The following is a 26,749-nucleotide window of genomic DNA, read 5'->3' on the forward strand; positions in this document are numbered from 1 at the left end:
GGCCCGCGTGAGAAAACGGGAAGTTTAGGTGGAAATCCTACGGGAACAGCAGGGGCCGCAGAATCCTGTCCTCCAGCTATCTCGAGCACGACAATGCCTCTCCCTCTTCATGTAATCACCTGCCTCATCCACCACGCCACGTCTCCTGCCTTCTGCCCCGCTGGGGCGTCCCTGCATGCCGCTGCCATCAGCCTACAACCCCTGGCTCAGCACCAGAGCTGGGTGGGAAGCGCAGTGGTGGGTCACCTCACGTCAAATGGCATCCTGGTGTGCAGGCCCGGTGCAGCCAGACGAGCATGGCACATGATAGCTTCTGAGCACCTCACTTTGCAAACTTGCAGAGGAGAGGAAGTAAATGTATAGAATATAGAGCGTACGCAGATCAGCTACATCCACTGGGTGGCAGGCACGTTTCGCAGGATCAGGATACATAGGTACAGAGGTATACAAACGAAGCCTCTTAAATACCGCGCTCATTCTCTGTTTCGGAAGCAGCAACTGAACAGACAGTAAAAATTAAAAAATATTAAAAAAAATCCCACAGAGCTTTGGTAGCAAAGTTACCATATTCTGCTTTTATTTTTACACTGGCGCCTTGTCCACAGCGTTGGGGCTTTCAAAGCGCTGGTACAACTCAGCAGGCTGCCCAAGCTCTGCGGGTACGTGGTGCCCCACGACTCCTCTGAAGGTGGGCACCTCACGATGCCCCCATGGCCTCCGTTAAGAGGCTTCACCAAGCCTCTCTTGAAATAATTAAGACACTAACAGCGACCCCAAAGCGTGCAGAGGCCGAGCTTTTAAACCCTTCCCTCACTTAGCATACTTGGCAGGAAAAAAATAAAAAATAAAACAGAAACCAAGTCCGGGCTAACAGCTGTAAATGCATCTACGAGCGTGAGCAGCGAAGTTTTAGAGTTCAGCGAAACACAAAATCCAGTATTTTCCACGGATTTCCACTTCACATCTAAGCAGAATCGTCTCAAAGTTTGCTTAAAAGATGTTTCTGGAGAAGAGGCCGTTGACCAAGTTTCAACCCAGCGCATATTTTTATAACCAAGTTGTAAACTACATAAAAAGTACACTTATAATGGAAATGCTGACAAACGCATAACTCCTGCAGTTAGCTATGACAGCCTGACCGCAAGCCCTCCCCTTCAGGAAAAAAAGCAAAATTACTTCCCCCCTCCTCTTACGACGGCAAGCTGGGGGCAGGGAGGAACGCGCTGGTACCCCCGTTTAATCATTTTTATTAGGAATTTAGTCACTTTTTTTTTCCCCTCCCGTTTATTATCCACATGTTGAATTCGCCACCCCCGTTTTTTGCAATAAACAAGCAGAGGGCCTTTTAAATTCATGACTCACTGCCCAGGCTTCCCCTCCACCCTCAGCAGCAAACAGATTGCCAGCTGCAGTCGATGAATTAAGATTATTATTATTTTTTATTTATTTATTTTTTGGGGGGTCTTGCAGCAGTTACAGTTGGGCAACGCTTCACAGAGTACCGAGGGGGCAGGAGGCAAAAGCGGGACGACTTTTCTCGGGGGGAAAGAAAGCAGCGGCCGAGGGGGGCACCCAACAGGCGAGCCCCAGGGCGGCGGGGCGAGGCTGCCAGCAGGGAGGGAAGGGCGGCGGCGGGGCGAGGAGGACGACGACGAAGAGGAGGAGGAAGAGAAGGGAGGAGAAGCCAGCACCCGCCCTCTCCCGCACCCCCAACTCCGCCAAAAGTTGCCAGGGGGTCGCCGGCCCCTTCCCCGCGACCCCCTCCCCTCACAGCCGCGGCGGGGCTCGAACCCGCGGCCCCCGGGTGCCGACCCCCCTCCGTGCCCCCCACTCACCGGCGGCGGCTCCCTGGGCGTGCGGCTCCCCGCGGAGCGCTGCCTTCGGCCGGGGGGCGAGGAGGAGGAGGAGCAGGAGGAGGAGGTGATGAAGGGCGGGTGGAGCAGAGCTCGGCTTGAGCCCTCCCGGCTCCCATCGCTGCGCTCCGCCCCGCTCCGCCCCAGCGGCACCGGCGGAGGGCAGCGGCGGAGGAGGCGGCGGCGGCCATGTGAGTGCTGGCGGCCGGGACCTCGGGGGACGGGGATGGGGGCGGGTGGGCAGGGCTGGGGCTGGCCCTCGGGGGCTGGGGGTGCCCACACAGCCCGGGGAGACCTCGGGCTGCAGCCTTACCGTCCCGTTATTGGCCCCCCGGCCCCCCGGTTGTTTGTTTGCGCTGCCTTTTCCCCCCTTATCTCGGCCGGGCAGCTCCGCGGGGAGCTCTCCCCCCGCCGGGACTCCTCGCTACCTCCAGCTCGGGGTGCAGTTTGTGAAAGGAACCCCCCCCCCTTTCTTCATTTTTGTTGTCTCTTTTAACCACTTAAAATATTTAGAAAACGTCTACTGATGCTTGAGCGTGTCTGGGAGGGGGTGCAAAACGCAGGGGTTGCTCTGTATGAACTGAGAAAGTCAGATGACATCTGCTCGCTTCTTTTACTTTTCAAAATATCATTTTTTCCCCTTAAAATCATACGATCCAAAATTTGAGATCTTGTAGGGAAGTATTTGGTAGTTCAGCTGTTTGAGCCTGCCTTGCAGACTCACAGTAGGTGCAGCAGTGTTCGTAATTTTAGTTCCTGCTAAATTTATACCCGGACAACTTCTTGACCCAATTTGTCACTTTTTTTTTTTTTCCTACTCTCTCTCTTCTAATTCTTATCATATTCTCCCTGACGTGGCCCATATCCTTCTTCATCTACAGCAGCAGACCTCTGCTCTCGGTAGATATTCCTGGCTTCGGATATTTAACGCCGAAGGTTGGCTCGGGCTGTTTGCTTTAGGCTCCCCGTATAAGGCAGGAGCACACACCTGTGCGGTTCAGTTTGCCTCCCAGATGCCAATTTTAGGGTGGGAAGAGTGCCCCTTTGGAGGTGGCCATCCCCATTTATTGGCATGAAAGAACTTAAACACCTGGATAACTCGCTTTTTAGACCACTGCCGTTAGCTGAGGTGATTTCCATGGGAGCTCCGTGCATGCAAAAGCCTGCCTGCTCCGATATTCTTGTGTATTCCTGTATATTGTTACAAATGTTCGTGGTGTTACCTTTCAGGTAAGCACAGATAAATGACCTGGCTAAGCAGATAGACGCAAATGTTCTTCAGCACCAACACAAAGTCAGGTCAAGCAGCTTGGGCAGGTTCTGCTGTCTGCGCAGATTGTCGTGCGGGATTATGATTTATGTGTGTTTTCTATTGGGGGCTATTACAGTAGTAAAAAGAAGCAGCCCCTTGAGTTATAAATTGGAATTTACTGAAGGATTGCCAAAAATGAAATTGACTTGAAGGCCAGAGGTGTGCACCCTGTTTCATGCAGGTGAAATTCCCAACTGTGACTGCTCTGTAGGAGCTCACATATACAAGTGTATTCTGGGGCAGAGCAGAAAGCCAACAAGTAGGTGCACCAGACATGCCATTTTCTTAAATCCTTATTTTTACATATCTTTTTCTTTTTTAATAAAAATTAAGGATATGTGTCAAAGAAGAGTTTTAGGTAGTATCAGTGCGCTATAAATTGCTCTGAATTCTTTAGGAATGCAGGTCGTTAAGGCTATTACCCTGGGACCTAGCTCACAGTACAAGAAGAAGACTCTTTCCTTTTTAGCCTCAATCCCTAATGATTTTTAGCTTTATGTTCTGAGAGCTGAGGTATATATGCTGATATGTTGCGTTAAGAGTCTGATGTTATCACCAACCATGGGGCTTGTCGACCCACATGGCCACGTTCCCACACTGATATATATGAATAAAATGAGATATTTTCATTAGAATTAGCTCTTCTGGAGTGGCTTCCCTTGCAGAAGCTCTGCTGTGAGATGTGTGGATTTTTTCATTTTTTTCTACTTTGTTGCATTATAGAAGTATTATTTTGCTTTAGGAGTGCACAATATTCCTCATGAGCATTTATTAGTATTTCTGAAAACTGCCCTGTTGAGTGGCTGTTACAGACCATCAATGATAGGTAGTCTGAATTCTCATATCTTTGTGTAGCTAGGAGCTAGGATTCCTAGTATTGAAGTATTTCTCACTTCACACGTGAAGATCTGTTCAAAAAGATGATGCATTCCCAGCCTGCTCAGTGCTCAAACCTGTAGAAAGCTGGAAGGTATTAACCGTGTGTGAAATCTTTGGAGTTTGCAGATATTAAAACCAAAGAAGACTGCTGAGCATGCGTATGATGTTTTTCCCCCTAAAGGCTTATAATTTGGACAGATATATCCCTAATACACATCCCCCTGCATCCCTGCCAGATTTCAAGTCTGGTGTTTTAGAGCAAAGCTATTCAAAGCAAATACTTCCAGATTTTGTTTGCATGGCCAAATTACTTTTTTTATTGTTTTCAGATACTTTTTTTCTGACATAGTTAGTTCTTATTCCCTGCCCTCCCTTTTTTATTTTTCTTCTTCCAGCCAGCATGTGGTAGGAACCAAAACCTCCACCCCAGTCTCACAATAAAGTTTGTCAAAACTTTCTTGACTGAAGATAGCGTCTCTGTTAGGGTTTCTTAATGCTTCCCAATGTAAGTGCTGCTTGCACTGTCTGTTAAAGCACTAATAGTTTGCCTAAACTGTTAGGAGAAGATGGTCGTGTATTGACGGGGGCTCTGACTTGAGAACTCAGGGCCTTGGACTCCGGCACTGCTGGAGTCACTCCTCAGGTTGCTTTCTGCATGTTGTCAACAGAACCTGGTCCTTTTGTGGTCTCCCAAACACTCGGTTCATGTGCAGGAGGAGTGCACAAGCCAATTATTTTAGCACAGGCTGTGTGATTCTAACGTCTCACGGAATTAATTACGCCAAGGAGAAATACCTGAGTTGCAGAGCTACGGATGGTGAATGCAGCGGGTGCTGTTAATGCAGAGTTGAAACCTTCTCTTCTCTGTATTCTTACTCACCCTGAAATCCTAAATGAACTTAAACAATCTGAAAATGTTTTTAACATTGACACAATTTGCACTCTGCAGCTGTTTGGAGCAAAGAGTCACTTCGTTCAAGTTCCTAGAAAACAGTTTTACGTTCGCTCCCCTCTTTCTGCCTTTTCTGCAGGGACTTTCTAAAATAGAACTGTTTCCTTGATTTTTGCACAATTATTCAAGTACAAAGGACCTTTGTATTTTAACTGCATCTACTCTCAAGGCTGTATTTGGTAGATTACTGGAAAAAAAAAGTCACGTATTTGACCATCGTCGTCAAGCAGGATTGGCTTTCAGGCTGGTGAGCAGAGCCTGCGAAGCACTGGCAGAGCCCCGCTGGGGGGGGGTCTCGCTGCAGCCCTGCTGGTGCTTCGCAGGCTCCCTCCCCGTTACAGCAGCAGATGGGATTCGGGGGATAGTTCAGATGAGCTTGCTTTTTTTTTTTTTTTTTTTTTTTTGAGTGGTATGAACTCAAGTGGAAAATCTCAGCGTATAATACTCAGGAGGCTCCGAAGTTGCAGAACTGGGACTGTAATTTACACAATTAACTCTGTTAAACATAAAATAGCAGGACTTAAGGTTCCCATGATATCGGGTCTACTGTAGGGCATTGTATTTACCAGAGCCAGCTCCGATCTTTAGCAACACCAACAGGAGATGAAGACAAAGAAAAAGCTTTCCTTGACAAGGCCTCGAGTTTTGTATTTAGGTCCCAGGTGTGCCCTCAGATTCTCCGGCGCGATCACTCTGTGTAGCTACAGGGGCTTGTGACAGATGTGATGACCAGTAGTCTTCAGGAAAGAAGATGTTGGAAAACATAGCCATGAAAATGCCTCTCATGCCTTGACTTTTGGTGAGGGCAGCTGCCCAGCCTTTATTAGCACTCACACTGATGCTTTCGAAGTCAAAACGCGGATCCCATTAGATTAAACTTGGAAACCCACAGATGTTCTTGCACCTCCGAAGCATGTAGTGAGGCTGTTCCACCGTTTGTGTGCTCTCTGTCAGAACTGGATCATTGCCTTAGGGAAGTTAACGCAGCTTTTAGCAGGAAATTCACCTCGGGTGATGTTAAAGGGCTTAGGGACAGCTCAGGAGCCATAGCTCAAAGAGGAGAAAGGGCCTAGAGGTATTTCTGAGCTCCGAACATCTCCCTCCCGCTCAGCTGGTTTTCAAGCCACTTGTAGATTTCCCAGGCTTTGGCCCTAGTGCGTTTTGGAATATGGATCTCGAAAGCCTTCTAATTAAATGTGTGACTAAGTAATCGCCCAGGTTTAAAGTACACCGTGTAGGGATGAGAGGATTTCTGTGTAAATCAGGGGAAGCCCAGCTGCTTTCTGGCTTCCCAGAAAATTGCTTGAAAAGCTGCGTGCTGCTAACACACTTGCTTACAGGTTGAAATATTTTTGTGGAGTGTATTCATCATACTTACGACTTTAAATAACCACAGCCTCCTGGAAATCGTGTTTTTACACTAAGCACTGATGGGGAGGCATATTTTGATCTCTGCTTCAATTTTAAGAGTGAAGTCAGGTCTATTTCTGTTACGAAAGATATGCCTGCACATAAAAGGGTCGGGGGTACTATTTTTATGTGTGGAAGAAGTTTTGTTTTTATTGAATAAAAATGTCAGGAAGTACCTTCCTTGAATTGTGTGTGTTGATCTTGAGGTGGAAGGCAGAGATCCATTTTTTTTGGACTAATCTCCTTGAATATTCTCAGTGTCATCTTGATTTTTTTTTATTATTTTTTCTCCTCATTCCTTTTATTTTAATTGAAAAGCATAAAAGTCTGGTGCTGGAATGTTTTCTTTTGAACCGAGGCATTGCATCTGTTTCTGCAAGCCAACAAGAAATGGAATTATTTCTGCAAAACCCTCATCTGGCATTAGAAAGCAGTTGTTGATGAAGAAACAGCCTTTATCTAATCGTAGGAGGGCTTGTTTGTTTTACTGGTAAATACTTTTACGTACCAACGTTTGAGCTCTGTAGAGTTTTCCCCCTGTGTTCTCACACACAGGCAACTTCTTATCTAAATGGCCTGGTTCAGAAATGCTCGCGTTGCTGCACAGGAACACCCAAACCACTTGCTGTTTTGTCTGTGACCCCACAGGTCCCGGTCTGCCCCGGGATTCCTCGCGTTAGCTCACCTCCTCCAGAACCACACCGCCGTGTTGCTAAGCTCCCTGCGGACAGTACCCAAAGTGGGCTTTGACGTTAAATCAAAGTTTTGCCCCTAGAAGCATTTTTGTATGCGTTTTTTAATGAAAAATAGCACGAGTTGCACGTTTCTGACAGTTCTGTGATGAGTAAGGGTATCTGGTGCTGCTTGTTTAGCTTTGGCTTGTGTTGTCTTATATTTCTGGTTCTTACAGCATTATCTCTGTTGGAAAAAAAATATTGCGGTCTTCAAGGATCGGTTGGGTAAATCTCGCTACTGAGCAGTGCTTTATGAACCACTGTAGTCAATACAGCTATTCTTGCTTGCTTGCCATAGCTTAAAAAAAAAAAGCTCAAAAACAACAACACCAAAAAAAATCCTCGTAGCACTCAATCATCCAAAGACAGCGACTCGGTTTAGTTTCTGAGGCTACATATTTTACAACCTGTGGCTTTGATTATTGTTTCAGATTGCACATCTTTTCTTTTTCCTTCTCCCCAGGGCCGATTACTGGAAATCTCAGCCAAAAAAGTTCTGCGATTACTGCAAGTGCTGGATTGCAGACAACAGACCTGTACGATCATCATCTTTGCTAAGTCAATGATTCTGAAATACTAGGAATTTGATTTATGGCCTATAAAATCACTTTAATATTTATTAATACATGAAATGCATTGTTTAAAAATGCTTTTGTAATAATTGTGATATTTAAAACATGTTCCGTGAGAGCCACGTACCTGCATCCAAGATGGTGTGTGCTGTTTTTACTTGGCAGTACAAGATAAGACGTGAAATATTAGATCCTGCTTTTTCTTCAGGATCTGTAACTGAACATTTGATCTGTCTTGAAACTTTGTCCACGCCTGTTCCTAGCCTTAGTATGCAAATGGAAAGCAAAACCTGGTATACATGCCGTTTGTATATGGCAGGCCTGGTACAGCCAGTGCTCTAAGCGCTTAAAGGAAGCTTCTTTCATTTTACACAGCCCACAGAAATGTTACTGGGTTAAAGAAAGGTGTTTCTGACTTGTAGACACCTTTTGCAAGACTCCTTTTTTAGACCCATTTGGTTTCTCACTTTGAAAATAAGTTCTGCCCTCCTGACTCAATGCCAAAGGTACTCCTGGAGCTGAGCTTCATCTGGTTTACAATTAGATACCTGTAATTCAGAAGCACAAACGTGAGCTCATTGGTTTAGGTTTCTTTTATATAGTCAGCAAAGAGAAATATGCATTAAGGAGGGTATTTAGGTGACCTATAAGCCTACCTTCGGCAGACGTGAATCATCATGTGGATGTGCATCCTCTGCACATCTGTTTGTGCAAAGAAATTTGGGGTTACTAGGTCAGCTTCAGGCACCTAACTTTTGAACACCTAAGTGAGATCAGATGTGTTTTCTGTGGGCCACATGAGGGTTTCTGCTGTCACACCTGTACAGCTTCTGAATTCCTTTCAGTTCCTACTGGCTTTGTTTTTTTTTCTGGCACCTTTTTGGCTTGCAGACTGTTGTGTTGTTCTCACTTACCCAACTCGCCCATCTTGCCTTTTCTCTCTCTCGGATTTGTGGGCCTGGAGACTGGTTTAAGTTCATAGGATTTTTGTACAGTTGGGAATTACCTAATTAAGGACTATAGCTAATGTTTGGAATGCTAAATAGACCACAACGTTTTTAAAAGTTTGCAGGAAAACTAGCAAAGCGGGTTAAAAAAAAAAAGGTATTCTACTTAGAAGGATAGCATAGAGAGGGAACCCAAATTCCTTGTTACTCATCTCTAATGTATGTGCTGAATATTATTATTTCTGAAGTTTTAAATCTCTTAAATACAGAAGAACACTTATACTAACATTTTTGAGCGTTACTGTTTTTTCATAAGTTTTATGTTGTGTTTTGCAGCATTTCTGAATTTATTATGAGGAAATATTTTATAGCTATAGAGTTAGCTGTAAATATTTTCAAAGCAGGTTACATTTAAGCTCATTGGACTAAGTTTAGTCTAATTTTAACTAGCTGCAATAAATTACAATTGTATGCATTATTTTTCCTGTTTTTTCTTGTTTTTTAGAGCATAGAGTTTCATGAAAGAGGAAAGAATCATAAAGAAAATGTGGCAAAAAGAATTAGTGAGGTAACTCAGTTATCTTACTTTCACAAATACATATATTTAATCACTTTTATTATCAGACTTATTTAATTTATTCTCGTGGGCTTTTCTTTTGTTTTAGATTAAAAAGAAAAGCTTGGAAAAAGCAAAAGAAGAAGAAAACATGTCAAAAGAATTTGCAGCAATGGAGGAGGCTGCAATGAAAGCATATCAAGAGGATTTGAAAAGGCTTGGAATCAAGCCAGGTAGTTCATATAGTTGCCAAAGGATTAAAGACAAAATTGAAAGAATATTGAATAGGAATGTTTTTTTTCTTAAATTGGGTTTTAGGAATATGAGACTAGGCCTCCAGGACTGTTTGCTTGTGTTTTTTTTTTTGTTTTGTTTTGTTTGCTTGTTTGTTTGTTTTCTTTTGTTTTTATTTATTTTTATCCTTTATTTTTTTAAATAAAGGAAAAAGAAAGAAACGTGAGCCTGGAAATTGCCAGTAGTAGAAGTTGCAGTACAGATTGTTTTTAGCTATGTTGTTCTCAGGTGCATGGAACAATCCAGTTTGGAACAGAACATTTAAACAATGTGAAAGAAAAAAAAAAAAACCACAGTAGTTAGTACTTTGAATCAGCAGTGCAGCTTCCCTTAGTTAATTTTATGTTTCACTTTTACCACTTGGAGACAAAAGTTCCTATCAAGTAGGAGAGCTTGGACTCCCACTGGTATTAAGTAGTAGAGATTAAAATCTCCTACTCAGCTTGCAGTTCAGCAAGTACCTTTGTTCAGTCAATGCAAAGACATATTATCCTTTCTAAAAAGTTGTGGTTTAAAGCTCCTGTAGTAGTTCTTTTTCAGAACTCTTTTAGTTTCTTTGGGTTTGGTCAGAGCTCATCAGTCCTTATAGTTTTTGTGTTATTATTCATCTTTTGATATTTGGATATGAAATATCAAGAGTTGTTATAAGAAAGATATTATCTTATAACACTATCATATTGCTAAAATGAAAGAATATTTGAATGTAATCTTTTCAGTTTGGCTACCAGAAGTGTAATACTGATGACTAAAAATACTCCTAATAATGAAGTTTCCTATTTGATGTTACATGAGTGACTGATATTTAAGCTCAGATTAAAACTTTTTTTTTAACTGAGTATTATTTTTCTTTAAGATGAGGTAGGTCCCAGTTCAACGCTGAGTAAAACACAGAGTAGCACAACAGAAGATAAAGGAAAGAAGGAAAAGAAGGAAAAGAAAGAAAAGAAGGAAAAGAAGGAAAAGAAAAAAAAGACATCTCCAGGCACCTCAGAGCCACCGAAAGTTGAAACGAAGGAGTGGGTGCAAGGACTTTCTCCCGAAGGCTACACTTATTACTACAATACAAAAACAGGAGGTAAAAATTAGTGAGGAGCAAATGCAGATAGACTTATAGCATACAAATGACTGAAGACAACCTGCATTTCTTTACCCTTCCGTTATCTCAGTAGGAAGCTGATTATTAAAATCAGAACAATTAGATGGAGTTTTTGATACTTAATAATCAAGACTTAGGCGTCCGGAACTTGAGACTGTATTTGCTTTTTCTTAATAATAATGGGATAACAGAGTAATTCTACTGTTTCTGGAAAATGTTAGCCTCTCAGAGGTTAAATATACAAAAGATAGCTGTGCTTTTTCTAAAAATGCTTTATCAGGAATGAGAAGTGAACTGAACAATTATTTGGGCATTGTTCACGCCCAAATAAACGAGGGCAGTTACGAATTCTTGTCTGATTGTTTCTTTCCACGTTTACAGGATTTATCTAACTGACTGACTTCTGTTGAGGAGCTATGTGTTATGATGTGCTTTAGAGCATAAAAGCAACCGTCTTTTATGATTAATGAGAACATAGCAAACTGTTTCTTGTAAATGTAGAAATGACTTTAATATTTACTTTAGTCTTTCCTTCTACAAGGTAACTTGCAAAAGGTAAAAATCTTGTGTATGCAGTTTCTTCTGACCTACACTACCATTAAAAAAATGCCCTTCTTGTACCTTCCAGTATCTGTGTGTCAGCCAGAATTTAATAGTCTGGCAGATTAGTCCTGATAAAGCCAACCGTAATTATGACACTTTGGTTTATTGTTCATACTATAGTTTGACCAAGGATAATTTATATTCTGATGGATGTACCTATGCTACACTTTGGATGGGTGCACATATCGGTATCATGCCAGTTAGATCTTTTTTTCCTAAACATTATTAAACATGAACAGGACTGAGTAATGGGTGAATTCTTTTTTGTTTTTGTTTTTTTTTTAAGAATCACAGTGGGAAAAACCTAAAGGATTCCAAGGCAACTCTAAAAATTCGCAAACGGTAATCACACGCTGTTATTTGTACTTTTCTTTGCCCTTGTAAACACTTACCAGAAATGAGCTGAGCAATTTGCAAGTCTCTTCTGATTGCAGATGATAAGTTGTTTGCTCTTAGTAAACTTAGGAAACATAACATAATGTAAATATATAGGATCATTTATGACATACATGATGAAAGTTGAAATTCTACTGTACATGTATTTTTGGATAATTAGTATCAAGGGAAGATAAGAGATAACAATAATAGAATATGCTTTTTTTAATGCATTAGCCCATGGAATTGAAAGCTTTTAGAAAACTGAATAAATTCTGTTCAGCTTTTTGTAGCTCTCCTCTCTTTTTACAGTAAGATGGAATATAAGCATTGAAGAGACATCACATCTAAACAATAGCGTGAGTTTCTTCTACCACAGTGATGCAGAAATTTTTAACACTTAAAAGAAAAAAAGAATTCTTCCTTTTTGACGACCGCTCAGTGAGAAATAGTTGTTTGTTATGTGCATGAAGAAACGCATGTGTGTTCTGTTTTATAATGACCACCAAGCTCTGCGTGGAAACACAGAGACTGCATTGTCCAGTAGTAAAGAAAAAAAATCTTTTTGTGTTTTCTTTAGGATACATTTATTTGATATTTTTTTTGTAGGTTTTAGAGTCACGGTTGCCATCTGCAAGCAACCTTTTAGCCTTTTACTGTATTTTCCTGATTTAAGGGACAGGCACACCTACTGAATAGTCCAGAGATGGAAACATTTATTATCATCATTAGTGGACTTTCCCCTGATATTTTTCACTCCAGGAATTTAGTGCTTCATAACATTAAAAGCACTATTTGTACAACATTCCCGTGAAGTGATGTTAACTGTTTCCCATTTTCAAGATAAGTGTAATAGTACGGTACGATTTAAGGTCGTTGGTGTCTGCTAATATTGGATTTTCTATTGGAGAGCAAAAAAATCCTGTCTTTTTCAGAATGCTTGACATTCTTTCACTCTATATTGTTGTATCTTGGAAGGTAGCCTTTGTTTGGTACTGGGTACTTACAGACAGAGGAGAAACTGGTTATAATGGTGTATATTTTTAGGCAATTGAATCAATTAACAAAATGTCACATGCTTTGTCTTTATTCTCTCTCTGTTAAGAGGGGGTTTTATTTCAGAAACGCAGAATTTTTTTTTCATCCATAAGTGTTTATTCATGTCAGAGCTGCCCAACACGTGGCACTCTGGCTTTCTGATTCCTTTCCCCTGCAGTTTTGCCCAACTTGTTAACCAGGTCTTCAACTTTATCATTTCTGTCAAGGCATAGCTTTGCAGTATTTTTAAGCCAGTCTTACTCTTGCCTTCCACTGAAAGAGGTGGTCCAGTGACTGATCGTGTATGGTCCTTGATGTGTGTTTGTCCTGACAGTGAACTCATCCAGGGAGTGGAAACCTCGGAGTTTAGGTTACTGCTTGTTTCTTTGAATCAGCCTTCTGGGTAGTCAGAATTGCCAGTTCAGGAAGACCAGATGCAGGAGGGAAGGAGCTGCCTTCTTGGCAACAGTCTGAAGTTAGCTCGTCTCAGCTGTATCATAAAACACACACCTTCAGCCTCAGCTATCTCTTGTGCCACATGGCTGTATTTTGCCATTCCTCCCTCGCCCTGATCTGTGACTTTGTGGTGTCTTTAGTTACTTAGCTCCTGCTAAAACCGAGTGCTTAATTGCTCCCTTATTTAGTCTGAGCTAAAGATACTGGGAATGTTCCAGATCTCTAGCCAAGGACTCACGTTTCCCACAAATTAAAGGGCATGTTTGCAATTTGTCGTGCAAGTGAAATTCACGGTCCCTCTTTGTTTTATAGCAGGTTAGCTTGCTGCCCAGGCTTTGCAAGAGGTGCAGAGAACAGAGCAATGAAAGACATGGTGAAGGCTACCTACAGCTTCACTTAGATTGGTGTCGTGCTAGTTTGCATTCATGTAGCAGGATGCTCAGAGTGCCAAAGATCAAATATCTGCTGAAAACCTAAACCTTCTCAGGATCTAACTGTAACAAAAAGGATAGGTTGCACATAAGAACAGTCTTTTGTCCTCTTTCTACTTTCATAAGATACATTTTCCTTTTTTTTTCTCTTCCTGAAACTATCACATTGAAACTTTTGAGACCAAAAACTTGTGGAAACTTGATCACTGAAGGCTTTCTTGCTTTTGCCTGCTCTGAACATACTGGCATAATTTTTTGTTTTCTACATAGACAGAGCAGATGAGAGCCTCTGATTTTGTTTTTTTAAAAAGAAAAACAAGGTTTTAATGGAGTATTAAGCAAATGGATAGGAATGTGTGTGCAAAAATCTATATATCTGTGTGTGTATATATACACAAACTTTTATTAATGCAAAAGTAATGTATGATGAAGCTACATAGAAGTCCTGCCCAGTACAGGGGAGTAAGTAATATTAGTACTTAAGGAGCAGTGAAAAGGTTCTGTGTGTAAGTGTTGCTGAAGTCAGGTTCTTAAGGAAGATCTTAACTCGTGTAATGTATGATTATTCATTCTGCAAGTAATTTTTATTTTAATTACACATCCACAAAGACATACCAGCAGCAAATTCAGCCACATTTCTCCTGAGTTTGTTAATCAGTATGGAAAATCAATGTTTTGTTGAAATTGGTGCGTTTCCAAGTAAATTCATTGGCATGCGTTCCTGCAGAGGTTAATTCTTCAATTATTTTTGGTGAATGTGTACTTTGGAATAAATTTTAGAAGGCTATTTTGTTTGCTTTTGTTTATTCAGTGATAGTATTTCTTGATACTGGTTTTCTGTAGCCCTGACAAAACTTGCAAGTCTTCCAGAGAGATTTTTCACAGTCTCTACTTAAGACGATGAACAAAATGGGAAATGACAAGTTAAGATGTGAAGGCTTTGGAAAATCAAAAATATGTAAAATAATGGACTATATCATAATTTGAACTGTATGGCATACTAATTATCCACTATTTGAAAAAAAAAATATTATATGGATTTGTGGTTCTTTAAGATAAGCAATTCAATCTCATTTGAGTCAAAGGGAATAATTTCTAACAGTTTCAGGGGTTCAAGTTTCAGACAAGTTTTGAAGCAGTAAAATTATCATGAGCAAAAATATTCAAGGGATGAAGTCTTAAGTTTTGTAAGTGATTCTTTGGCTGATCCTTAAAAGTCTCTTTTTTTTTTAATTCGCTTCTGTATCTTTTTCTCAGGGAGCAGTGTGGGTAGAAGGTGTCACCGAAGATGGTCATACCTATTACTATAACACACAAACAGGAGGTAAGGAGTTAAGCCCTGTTTCAGACAGAGGGTTTTCAGAGCAGCATTTTATTTTGCAAATAGCTGTGTTTTAAGGCCATTGTCAAGTTTTATATTTTTTAAGCTGTTGCCTTAGTTGAAATAGACTTGTTGCTTAGCTCAGTGCTGAATTTATAAATGCATTATGAGATCGTATACATTTGTGCTTTGTAAAGTTTTTTGGTTTTTTTTTTTTTTTTTTAGATCTTTAACTTACAACTCTAAGATATGTGTTCTTCATTTCTACATATGTATTAAAGTTTTAGTTTGGAAACCCAAAGGGATAGGATTTTGTTTTACCAGGTGTATGGAGCTGAAGTTTAGGATCTCCTAAACTTTTCCTCTTGTTGACATAAGACTGACATGAGAGTCCAAAATCAGAGCCCCTAGTTCTTTTCCCCGTTTCTTTTTTTTTCCCTGCATGGGGAACTTTGTGGTAACTCCCCCAGAACAGGCATTTGTTTTCTAAATCTGTCCAAATCATGTATGGTCAACAGTGCCTCTCTGGAGAGCAAATGATTTTATGCCAACTATGAGTTTTCCTTCTGCTGTTGGGTATGAAGTGGAATTCCTAATGATGCCAAGAATAGGAAAGAAAAAACAAAACACTTTTAGTTTTTCAGTATGCCACCTCCCTTCTCAAATGATTTGTGGTTTCTCTTCTGAAAGGGAAGTGAGTTGCTGGTTATTTTTAAACATTGCCTTCTAAGTTCAGATATATTTTATGCCTTCGGTTGTAACAGTTTTTAAGTTCTTCACAGACACGTTGCACTTAAGAAGAATGTCTTTATAATCAGTATATTCGGTAAAACTTCAGATTGTGAGATTTCAAAGTGATCCTTTATTTTTATCTAGTTGTAGGTATCTTGCAAATGCTTGAAATACTTGTCAGCTCTGCTAATGCTAATCCTGTTTTCTGAAGAAAAGACAAATTGTTAGCCAAGGGGAATGTTCGTAGTGTCTCATCTCAGGCATGTAATTTAGGAGGCCAGTATCTCTCGGCTTAGCTCCTGCTATGAATCGTGCTTCAGAAGGCTGCACCTTAATCCACTGACAATATGTGATACCTAAAAAAAGTGAACTTTCTCAGTTACTGGTCTAAAGCTAGATGACAGTAATACCCTTAAGAGACTGTTTTGTTAGTTGTAAGCCACCCACTGTCAGTTTTCTACACCTTTACTTCCTCAAGATACATTTAGAAGCATACTTCTTAAGTGTTGTTTTCAGCTAGGGGTTACTTTGGAAATAAAGTAACTGGGAAAATAGTAGTTCTGTTACATTTGAAAGCGTATAGAACACTATATATAAAAAGTTGGTATACTTTTACCTTATTGCTACTAAAACTTTTACATTATTGCTACTAAAACCAGCGTCAAGACCACTGAGTCAATTTTTATTTAAATACCTTCTCTCAATAAGTTTGCTGGAATACTACCTTCTAATTAAAATCAGGTCATTTCCTACAGATGCTTTTGCCTTTTCAAATTAATGTTTGTATTCCCTTCTTTACTTGATAGCTATTTAATTAGAGACCTAACCTTACTGAGATGAGTAGCAGAGGGGAACGTTTTATCTGCCCTGAAAGCTAAGAAGCTCACAATTAGCGTTCCTTTCCTTGCTATCAATGGATAACTCAAATCAAATAGGTACCTCCAAAGGTGTTCTGTCCTGTTTTAGGGTGAGAGGGACCAGAGTATTTGGACCACGGTTTGCTATGCATGATGTTTTTCTTAATCACTAATTAAAACAAGTTTTATCAACAGTGAACTCAGTTGTCATGACGGTATCTTTGCTGAGAAAAATATACTGAACAAAGGCAGAGGCCTTGTGCTAAATTATTTGCTGTATATCTGCGTAAGGCAGTACTGCTTCTGAAAGGTGATGCTGTCAAAGCAATAACAGATTAGAGTTAGATGCATAAATAACGCTATTATTCAAATATCTTGGACAGTATCCACGTGGGAAAAACCTGATGGTTTTGTTTCATCTTCAAATGAGAACAGTCAACGCGGCAAGCATTCTCAAGAGCGTGCAGAAGCATCTGAATCGGACTCCGATCAGGAAGACAGTGAAAGTGAAGCACAAAGTCCAGGAAAAAATTCCAAGGTAAATTCTCTCTTTAGATTTATTTTACATGTAGTGTTCATTTTCTAGCATAAAATGACATATCTTTCATCTCTTGTGATAGGCTATACACATTGTGATGAGGTTAAGCCTTATGACTGAAAGTAGGAGTTTGCACTGTTTCGAATAGTGAAATGAATCTTTATTTGAAGTTATTTGGCACATTAGTGGCACTGTTCCAGAATACAGAGCATGAACTTTCTTTCAGCCAACCTGAAGAAGAATTCTGCAACAAGTGTGATGTACTCTGAGAAAGTAGACTGTCTTATCCCTGAAATAATCCAAAAAGTTAATTGGCATTGGCAGCCCACAGTAAAAAATCAATTATGTATATTTGTCTTCAGTTTTGAAACTTCACATAAAGGGTGTGATTATGGCACTGGTCGGGTCAGGTGGATTTCTGAAACTGGTAGTTCAGAACCAGCAGAGATGGCTTAGATATAAATTGCATTAATTAAACAGGTTTTAATTCTAAAATACATATTTATGTATCGCTGTGCATCATTATAAACTACCATGTGTTAGGTACAAATTGTGTATGTGCGTGCACTGAAAGTTGCGTGTGATTTTTTGGCCTCTTGTTTTTAGGTAAGCTATTATTGGCTAATCCTTGTTAACTTCAGTCATGATAGCTTTAGTTTTTTTTCAGCTGTGTGAGATGAAAGCTCAAGGAGAAAAATGTGAAGATTTTTATTACAATAAGATTTTATTGTTTCAAATTACTCTTGGTTGAAAATTACAAATAGTAGATGATAAATAAAAGATGTAAAATAAAGCTACGTTATGTTTTTATTTAGGCATTTTTGCTTAAGGTGGGTTTTTTCCTCTTTAGAGGAAAGGAGGTCATGATGAAGAATCAGACGAAGAGAAGTCTCCCAAGGCTAAAAAGTTAAGTCCTTATGGGAAATGGCGGGAAGTTAATCTGGAAGAAGAGAGTGCATCAGCTTCCAAAGATAATTCCAGTGACACATCTAAGACCACCCCTTATGGAAAATGGGAAGCAATTAAAAATGAAGAAGAAGAAGAAGAAGAATCAGGGTGAGTATCTTTTTACCACAGCAATTTGCCTAATGTTTGTTTCTGGAATCTGTTTTCAAGAGCTGAATCTTTTCTTCTTGACTTCTGGCAGTTACCACAGCTTTTATTGGGAATGTAGCCTCAAGTACAACTCTTATCTTGGAGATTATTTAAAGTAATACCTCTCCATTGAGGATAGCAGTGGCATTTTGTTTTAGTTTAGAATTTCACCCAAAGTACAAAGTAAACCGAAGAGATTTTAAGGATAGTTGTCATCCATCCTTTTCTTCAGAGGCTGAGTATCAACTGTTTAGACTTAGTTACTCTAAGGTTACGTTCCTTATACATTGTCTCCTTCAAAAATGTGGTTCAGCAGACTCCAGCTCTTGTAAACTGTTTTTTCAACTTCTTCCAGCCTTGGAGCAGCATATAGGCAGCTTGCTCAATGCCTCTAGCTTCCAGGCTAAATTCTGTTTTTCTGATGAATGATTAGTTGGGCTAACTCTGCCTGGAGTTCAAGATCTTCTAGGGCCCTTGGCAGCCTGATCTTGATCATACGGCTTTGAACCTCTTCCGTCGGATCAGTAGTTGCTGATATGAGTAAGCTTTTTTGAAGACTCCAAGTGAATTCTACCTAATGTGGGCTGAGTTGCTTCCTCAAGCAGTGAATTATTCCTCAATTCATGATGCTGTACTGATTCTGACTGTTCACTTGAAGGACACAGCCCTTTGTAACAGAAATTTTTTGTCTTACTTTAACCCAGCGTTGTAGTAAAAGAGTTCTGTTTGAGCTCTCATTTTTTCTTGCTCCCTAACTTCAAAATAAGTTAAGCCAAAACAAAATGCACTAAAACTTTTTCTGCTGTCACTACGGATAAGTACTGGATGCTGTCATAATGTGTTGATAGACACTTTCTGTAATGATTTAAGTAAGGAGTTGAAAGACAAAACATGTAATCTGGTTATACCAATATTAAATTGGAAGCTCTCTCTCTCTCTCACATGTCCTGCTGATGCACTGCAGATGTTTTCATGACTTGCATCTGATCAGGATTTGTGTGTGTGTATTTTTTTTTTTGGTTGGCTGGTTTGGTTTATTTTACTGCACGATGCCTGAGGTTGCTCATTTTCTTCTGAAGCCTACTGTCTTTTATGATGAGTTTGCTGTTACAGTGCCCTCTAGGAGTCTGGAAAAATAGTTTTGGGAGAAGGAAATTAATCTTTCCTTTCATTCTTGCCCCATTGCACAGCATTTTAGTTTTAAATTATTCAGCAAGTACAGTTCTGTTACTGTTTGATTAAATTAAGCACAGATACATTTCCTTGGAGATAATAATGTTGCTTGATAAGTTCCCATAACACCTCCTGTATTGGGTCAGCTCACACTCCTTGACTCCAGAGCTGGTAAGTTTTTTTCAGTGTTTTTAGAAAGCACTGTCCAATAAAAAGTGCCTTCAGCTACTGAACCTTATATATATCAGTCTGTACTTTAACACACATGTAACCAAGACGAATGCAGCTGTTCATTAGTTGCTTGCAGTTGAGACTAGACACAGTGCTAGCCACTTTCAGGAAATTTGCATTTTAGGTTTATTGCAGCAGTCACGTTTTCTGCACTTGCGGTCATGCCCATGGCTCTTGCTCAGGTGCTCGAGCTGATCCGTGAAGCACAGGAGCCCACACTGGGTGTAGTACACGAGCTGACAGTAAACTAACACTCGGCAGTGCTGAAAGATGTCTGTATTCCTGGCCAGTTCATACAAAAGTGCCCCCTAAGTGTGTCTCTTCACAGTAGTGTTATGCTGCTGTGATTCTGATTGCCTTGTGATCTGGATCATTATCTGCCAACTGTTCAGCCGCTCTCCGTTTTATGTTCATGCCTCTGGTTATTCTTCTAGAACACAGTGTTTGCCACCGACCCCCTAAAACTGGTAGTTTTTAGACAATGTCCTTGATTATTAGCTGTCATCCTGTGCTATGAAGCTGCTTCTCCCAGCTTTGGGTCGTTGGCTCATTTGGTAGGCCTGTCTTATGTTCCCTCATGCAAAGCCTTGAGGATGGACACCTGAGGAGAACTACTCAGTAGCATTTTATCAGCGAACCATTGCTAATTACCCACTGTCCGCTGTCTTTCAACATTCTTTATTTTTATATTTCTATTTTTAACTTTTTTTATGCCACCTCACACAGAAGAAACAAAGAACGTTTTTCTTGATCCCTGTCACGATGATGATCTTGGCTAAAAGGCTTCACATCTACCTCAAAGCTGCTTTGATTAAATATGGATATTGCTGCCTGTACTACACAATGTTCTTTTCCCCATGCAGGTTAACTCTCTTATGTTTCCCTCTCTTCCCCCAGTGAAAAAGTGGACCTGGAGCTTCCTAGTACAGAGAGTGACAATATACCAGCTCCAGTGCTAGAGGTTCCAGAAGATGCCCAGGTGATATTTACAGAGAAGACAGTTACCTCCCTCGGAGACCTGACAGAAGGGGTGCCAACATTTAAGAAAAGGAAATTTGAAAATGGAAAATCCAGAAACTTAAGACAAAGACTAAGTGATCAGTAACAAACCATTTTAGAATCCATTTAGGCTGGAGAGAATCATAAGTTTAATATTCTAAACAGGCTTTTATAAAGAAAATGTTGGATAGAAAATAAGGATTTATAGGTATTAAAACATATGTGAGTTGTACTATTTTTTTATTTTATTTTGATGTGAGTGCATTTGGAATGGAAGTTTGTGTTATATTACTTATGCAATATTGTAAATAGTTTTAACTTTTGTTTTAACCATGCCATCTAAGTTCAATTTGCTCAGTGTACGCTGTTTTAAATACATTTTGTCAGGTTTTTTACCCCTTTTCTAAGTATGGGACAATGTGCTAATGCTTAATCTAAAAAAAATGATACAGACCTTTTATTTTTACACACGAACTGGATCAGTGGCATGTACTAGAGAGTAAAATCATCCCCCAAGATAATCTATGGAGTAGTTTCCTAACTAATGAGTAAAAGTACTGTGCTTACTAACCTTTAATTAATTGCTTGCAAAATACTAGGTGATGACAGTTCCAACATTTCAAGTAGATAAACTGAAAGCTGTTTTTAGGGGAGTTAGTCACACCGGTGCTGCTCATTTCTAATGGTATTCTAAAATAAATTAATTGTGTACATGCATGATAAATTTGTTAGAGCTCTGCAGAAGATTTAAACCTGATGAATCTGATTTTTAAAAACAGCTCTGGAGCCACCTCTGTCAGAGTAGATTTTTCTGTGCTTTCTTCGCGATGTATTTTGCTTTATTGTTGTTTCTTCTAGAATTTTTTCTTCTTACACATCATGTTTTCTTTTTTTTGGTCTTGTTTCCTTTTTGTCTCTTTCCTCATAAAAGGCAATTACATGATATTGTCATGAAAAAATATTCCAAAGACCTAGCCCTGCTACAGCATACAGCATCCTTTTTGAGGCTGGTGGTTTTCCTCTGTTGGTGAGAGGAACGCGTTGAGCAGTTGCAGACAGTGTTACCTAGGCTGGGAGGGGCTAAGCGTATTGAAGCTTCATCGTTCCTGGTGCTACAGGAGAGGGAAGTAAAAGATGAGTAAGTGGAGCTGATGGCTGAACTTTCCAAGCTGGCTGCTTGGGCTGTTAGAAGTTGGCAACATAAATGCTTAGGCATTTTTTTTTTTTTTTAAGGATTTTAAGTCTGACTTCTCAATCTGATGGGTTTTGTCTCCATTTAGCATCATCAAGATTCAGTGGCTGCATTAGAAGGCAGCTTTACTTCCTGCTTCTCTAGGTGTCAAAAAGAGAGCCATAAAGCCTGAAGTCATGAAACCATTGAAAAACACGTCTCCATTTCTAAAGCCCACAGTGTTTTGCTCAGGAGAGTCTCAGTCAGAAACAGAGAGTGGAGTTAAGGCAGTTGTCAGAGTCCAGCTACAGCAAAATACAGCTGGTAACTGCTAAGCTTGAACTTCTGTGAGGAAAGACCTAATCTGTCAGACCAGCTGGCAAAGGAGTGGGAATCTGGTCTATCATGTATTACAAGGGAAGCTGAGGTCCTTTTTTTTCTCTCTCTCTCTATTGTGTGACATTTTTTGTGTGTGTAGAAGAGTTCTGGAGTATCAATTTTAATTGTATGTGCTTGTTTGTCAGGGTTGTGTTTCTTCTGATGTTTGTTTTGAGACGTTTGAACATTTTCTGTCATACCCAGCTCTGTATATTCATTGAAAGATACAGGTGACTTCTGGATGCTCTCAGAGTCCAGGAGATGCAGGAATATGTACGTTTGCTCCACATGAAAGACCTCATATGCAAAGCCAGAACAGAAGTTCCCCTTCTACCGTGGAGAGGTTGACAGGTTTCCTTTTCATAATCACATGAAGCACTTTGTTAAAAACCGTGCTCTACCAGCAATTCTCTTCGTCCATTCCAGTCTGAGGTTGCCTAAACTGTATGTTAAGGCAGATTAATACCACGTGTGATGCTACTAATACTTCCTTACCATGTTGTAAATAATCCTTGATACATCCCTAAGCCACATTTGCCTTTCACATGACTGCATCGTGCTGTCTGCTGCAGGTGCCCTGTGCCTTGCCAGTACAACTAGCTCTTTCTGCTCCTCGGCCATTGCCAACTGCTGAGTTAGCAGCTGATCATTCTTTTCTTTCAAGAAACTGTTTTCTTATGATTTCGTTTTGCCCTGCTGTACTCAGCCTCCTTCTGTTACTCCTGAGGTATATTTATTTCTTTCTGATGTATCTGCGAAATGACTTTATTACTTACTAGTGCTCTTTTTCTGTGGGCTCCACTCTTAATATCCTCTGAAGAGAATGTCTTCCCCTGCTTAGTGAAGTTCCCAAAACATTGTCAGTTTTCTCTTTAAAATGTTTTGTCGTATTGAAATCCTCATAGGCAGTGATTCAAGATACCTGTAACTCAATTGCTTAAGGAGATGTTCAAAAACATCTGAAAACAGAAGTGTTCCAGGCTTGTTTCCTTGAGGAGCTGCTGTTGGTAGTAATCTGAACCAAAGGTCTTTGCAAAGTACTGAGTTTCATAGACAAACCAAAGCAAGTGTTTACCTTAGGGGACAGAATTAAACATTTTCTTTGTTCGCCACGAGTCGAGTTGGGTTAAATAACATACTCTTGCTTTTGCTGATGTGACTTTTCAAGCCCAGATTTCACCAGAAGTGCAGCTCTTCTCTCCCCACTGCCTCTGCGGATCAGTTTGAAGAGACCAGTTTGTTGCTGGCCCTCAAGTGTAATAAGAGCCAGTTGAAACAACCGTGATACTTAGAGAGTCGCTGTTTAATTTTGCACTGTGCTGTCATTTGATATCCTTATTGCGTGTCTAAACCAAATGTTTTCTCTTGTGTACAAAAATGCAGTCTATGAGAATTAAGGCAGACCCTGGTGTTCCAGGACATCTGTTCTGCAGAGAGAGCTCTCCCTTCTGCCCTATCTCCGTGCAAAATCTTCTGCTTTGGAATTTGCCATAGGAATCCTCTAGGTATTATCATAGTTATGCTCCTGATCTGCTAATCCTTCCTTGGGCTGCACTGACTCTTTACCAAGGAATGTTCCTCTCACTGTTTCAGAAAAGCGGTGTTTTGTTTTCTCACTAATCCATTTTCTATCATGCAGCTTGTTTTTATCTGCTTGCATGTTTTTTTTTGGAAGCACCTTGAGTTAGGACTACATGCTTGGCTTTACCGCTGTCGTAGGCATTATTAGCAGTAGGAGAAAGGTAGTCAGAGACAAAGCGACACTGCAAATTCTGATGGTGATTTTTGTCTGTGTCAATTTGAGCAAGTCACTTCGTTGCACTGTCTTTTTCTTGCATCACCTTTCACCTGTCTTGTCTGTTTGGAAGGAGAGCTTCGCAGCCTCTCTTCAGTGTGTGCATTTTGACAGTAGGGCCTGCCTAAAGCTGACGATGCTTTTGGAAGCAGGTATGTTGCATAGATTAGCGGAGTGTAATCGGCGTGTAATTCAGTGTGACAGGAGCTGTGCAGGGAGCACCTGCTCAGTTCAACCCAGGTTATAGAGTAATCTTTGTTCCGATTTAGGCCAAGCCAAATTTTAACCCTGCACCTGGGAATATGTAGAATGAAATGCAGACTTTCCCAGTAGAGTAAATGTTTGCTGTTGTTTGACCCGCATAGACTGAGTCTGTGCTGCAGCACCATTCAAACAACAAATACTCAGATTGAGAGGATGGGAGGACTAGTCCTGGCAGCGCTCTGAGTTAAATTCACTACCTGTGCATCTATAAAAGTGTTTCTCCTTCCCCTCTCTGAAAATAATGTAATTCCAGTGCATATTTTGGCACCTCAAAAGGGGAGTAAAAAACCATTTAATGCTGCCTGGCTTCCTTAATTTGCTTTTTTGAGTTGCGCCTTCCCCTCCTCTTACTTTTTTATCATTACTGGTGTCTTCCGCAAGCCGTCTTCCTCCAGTATCCCTATATATGCAAATCTCCGTCTCACCGCTGTGCCGTGCTGTTAGCATACACCTTCCCCTCGTCCCTGCTGAGCTCTCCAGAAGGTTTGGTGTTCTTCTGTGTAGGCCGCCGTGTCTCCACCGCCCAGCTTCAGCAGGGTGCTGCCTCCGCCTGCTCGCCTCATGCCCTGGAGAAGCACAGCCGCAGCTATTTTGACTGTTTGTGCTCTTTTGGTTTTCTGGAGAGTTTATTTTCCTGAAACAGATTTCATTCCGTTCCTCACAGGGGGCTCGCGGCCCTTAACTCCTTGCACTTGCTGCTTCAAAAGCTGTCCGTGTCCCTTCGGCCGTCTGCTGCTGCAGTCCTTCAGTTGTTGTGTCAGCCCCATCTTTTCGGTCTCTTGTACCTACCTCTCGGGTCCTCTTACCTTCTGCCTGCTCCTTAACGTAGGGATGGTGTTAGCCATTTGTGTGATTAATGAGTCTAGCTTTGTGAAATGTTTTGGGATATAGCTCGAATAAAAGTTTCTGTACAAAAAAAAAAAAAAATAAAAAAAATGTTGCAAATAATCTGAAAGAGGCTAAATTTGCCCAAGAGGATTCCTGGAGAACGTCAACAAACACAGGTTCGATTTTACATACGCAGGTAGAAACAGACTGCGTTAAAAACCAGCAGGCAGCGTTATGCAGAGCCCATGCTAAAGACTGGATTTTGGTCACTTGCTTTACCGAAGGTGCAGTGTGGAAGGAACCGTGGAGTTGTTCGAAAGCATTTGTTTTACTTTGTAAGTGTTGTCTGCAAAATCAAACAGCTGTTTTCTCAAACAACTTCTCAGTCGCAAAGACGGAATATGGCAAGCTCTTGAAGTGGAGTTTATATGGAAATACCAAATAAAGCTTTCATTTGAATGATCTCCGTTGCTGCTGTTCATGTTTTCAAGGGGTTTCGGGCAACCTGAGAGAATTACGGGTGCAGATTGTGTTAAAAATGGGGCCTGGGGTAAATATAAACCCAAAAAGGTATGTTAATGTGGAAGTGCTTGTTAAAGAAGAAGTATTTCTTTAGTTTGTGGTCACCCATGTAGTGCCTGGGTGCTTTCCCAGTAGTGTGTTAAATTGTTTCTGGAAATTGCTTTTTTCAGTGCATCAATTATAAGTAACAAATGACCTGGGTTAAAATTGTTAATTTTTAAATTCCTAACAGAATACAGCCCAGGTTTGCTGTGGTTACTGTTTAGCAACGTTCGGACTATATCTGAATAGGTAAACTTCTGATGGTTACAGATTGTTACTCAGTAGCCTTCCTATTTGTTGGTCTTAAGAAAAAAAAAATGAAAGACACACACTTTCGAAAGGTGGGAAATGAGTGTAAATTATTCGGTAACACTTCTTTTACTGGAAAAAAAAATGTATAATCTTACTGTCAATGTGATCATTTGGCAACTTTTTTTATTATTACAGAAAGTGAAATAAACTACTCAGCTTTACAAAGCAGCTAGAATAAAGTAAGGTAAGATCTGGGCGAACAGTTCTGCCAGAGTATGAAATACCTTTTACTGCTAACAGTGTTAGGTTGTTTCTTCCTTTTAACTAAATGATAACAAGCAGCCCTCTACGTCAAAGGAATAAATTCATTTATAGTGCCAGGATTTCTGAGGCATTCCCTTGTGCATTCCACTGATGATTAATTGAAAGTAATCGAGATAAGATACCGGTGCTGTTCCGCTTAAATAGAGGGTAAAAATCCACCTTTCCACTATCATAAAAGCGTATGTGTTTCTGTCTATAATGTTTTATTTGTTGTACAAATATGATTAATAGCATATATATATTTAGACAGTATTACGTTTTAATAGCCCTGCCTTTCATCTGGTTTAGAAACATGCTACAAAGGAAGAGTTGTTCTAGTACCAAGAGGAAAGTCATAAAGATAGGTAGTAGGGTAACAGGAAGAGGCAGGATCGGAGCAATAAAATAGATGTTTTACTGACACACAGCCCGTGAGTATGACCCCTTTGGTTAAAGGGAGCATTTCTGGCTGATCCATCTCCCCGCAGACCTCCCGTCGGGTCCCCCAGCCCCAGCAGCGGACACGCTGCGCTTGCCAGCTCTGCTCGTGTGCAATAACGTGCGTTTCGTGGCCGCAGCAAAAAGGTGATGCTTGTGATGTAGCTGGCGCTGGAGGTCTCAGGTGCCGGAATCGCAGCTGGTTTTGGAAAACGATGTCTGAAACAGAACTCCAGGCGTGGGGTAGTAATGGCAACTATTATCATTTCCATTTGAAAACTTCTGCTTTTTCTCCTTGCCGT

General features: G+C 40.6%; 2 protein-coding genes across 2 annotated transcripts in view; one reads left to right on the plus strand and one right to left on the minus strand.

Moving 5' to 3' along the window:
- The window catches only part of ELF1 (E74 like ETS transcription factor 1), an 88,229-nt gene extending 86,254 nt beyond the window's left edge, over nucleotides 1-1,975 (minus strand). The window contains exon 1 of the mRNA XM_048047705.2: nucleotides 1,836-1,975. The gene's annotated coding sequence lies outside the window, so the exon portion shown is untranslated. The remainder of the gene's footprint in view (nucleotides 1-1,835) is intronic.
- Nucleotides 1,907-25,352, plus strand: WBP4 (WW domain binding protein 4). Its single transcript, XM_048047714.2, has 10 exons — nucleotides 1,907-2,044; nucleotides 7,604-7,676; nucleotides 9,165-9,227; nucleotides 9,325-9,448; nucleotides 10,363-10,584; nucleotides 11,495-11,550; nucleotides 14,766-14,832; nucleotides 16,802-16,956; nucleotides 17,807-18,012; nucleotides 20,353-25,352. Coding segments are annotated over exons 1-10 (1,176 nt in total). The 5' UTR covers nucleotides 1,907-2,042; the 3' UTR covers nucleotides 20,561-25,352.
- Nucleotides 25,353-26,749: the final 1,397 nt, after the last annotated feature.

Source organism: Anser cygnoides, chromosome 1 (genome assembly GCF_040182565.1).
Source record: "Anser cygnoides isolate HZ-2024a breed goose chromosome 1, Taihu_goose_T2T_genome, whole genome shotgun sequence".
Taxonomy (NCBI): Eukaryota; Metazoa; Chordata; class Aves; order Anseriformes; family Anatidae; genus Anser; species Anser cygnoides.

Excerpts from the sequence above, each read along its gene's own strand:
- WBP4 (XM_048047714.2), top strand. Across the intron at positions 10,585-11,494 it reads CTACAATACAAAAACAGGAG|AATCACAGTGGGAAAAACCT; the intron begins GTAAAAATTAGT and ends TTTTTTTTTAAG. Across the intron at positions 18,013-20,352 it reads GAAGAAGAAGAAGAATCAGG|TGAAAAAGTGGACCTGGAGC; the intron begins GTGAGTATCTTT and ends CTCTTCCCCCAG.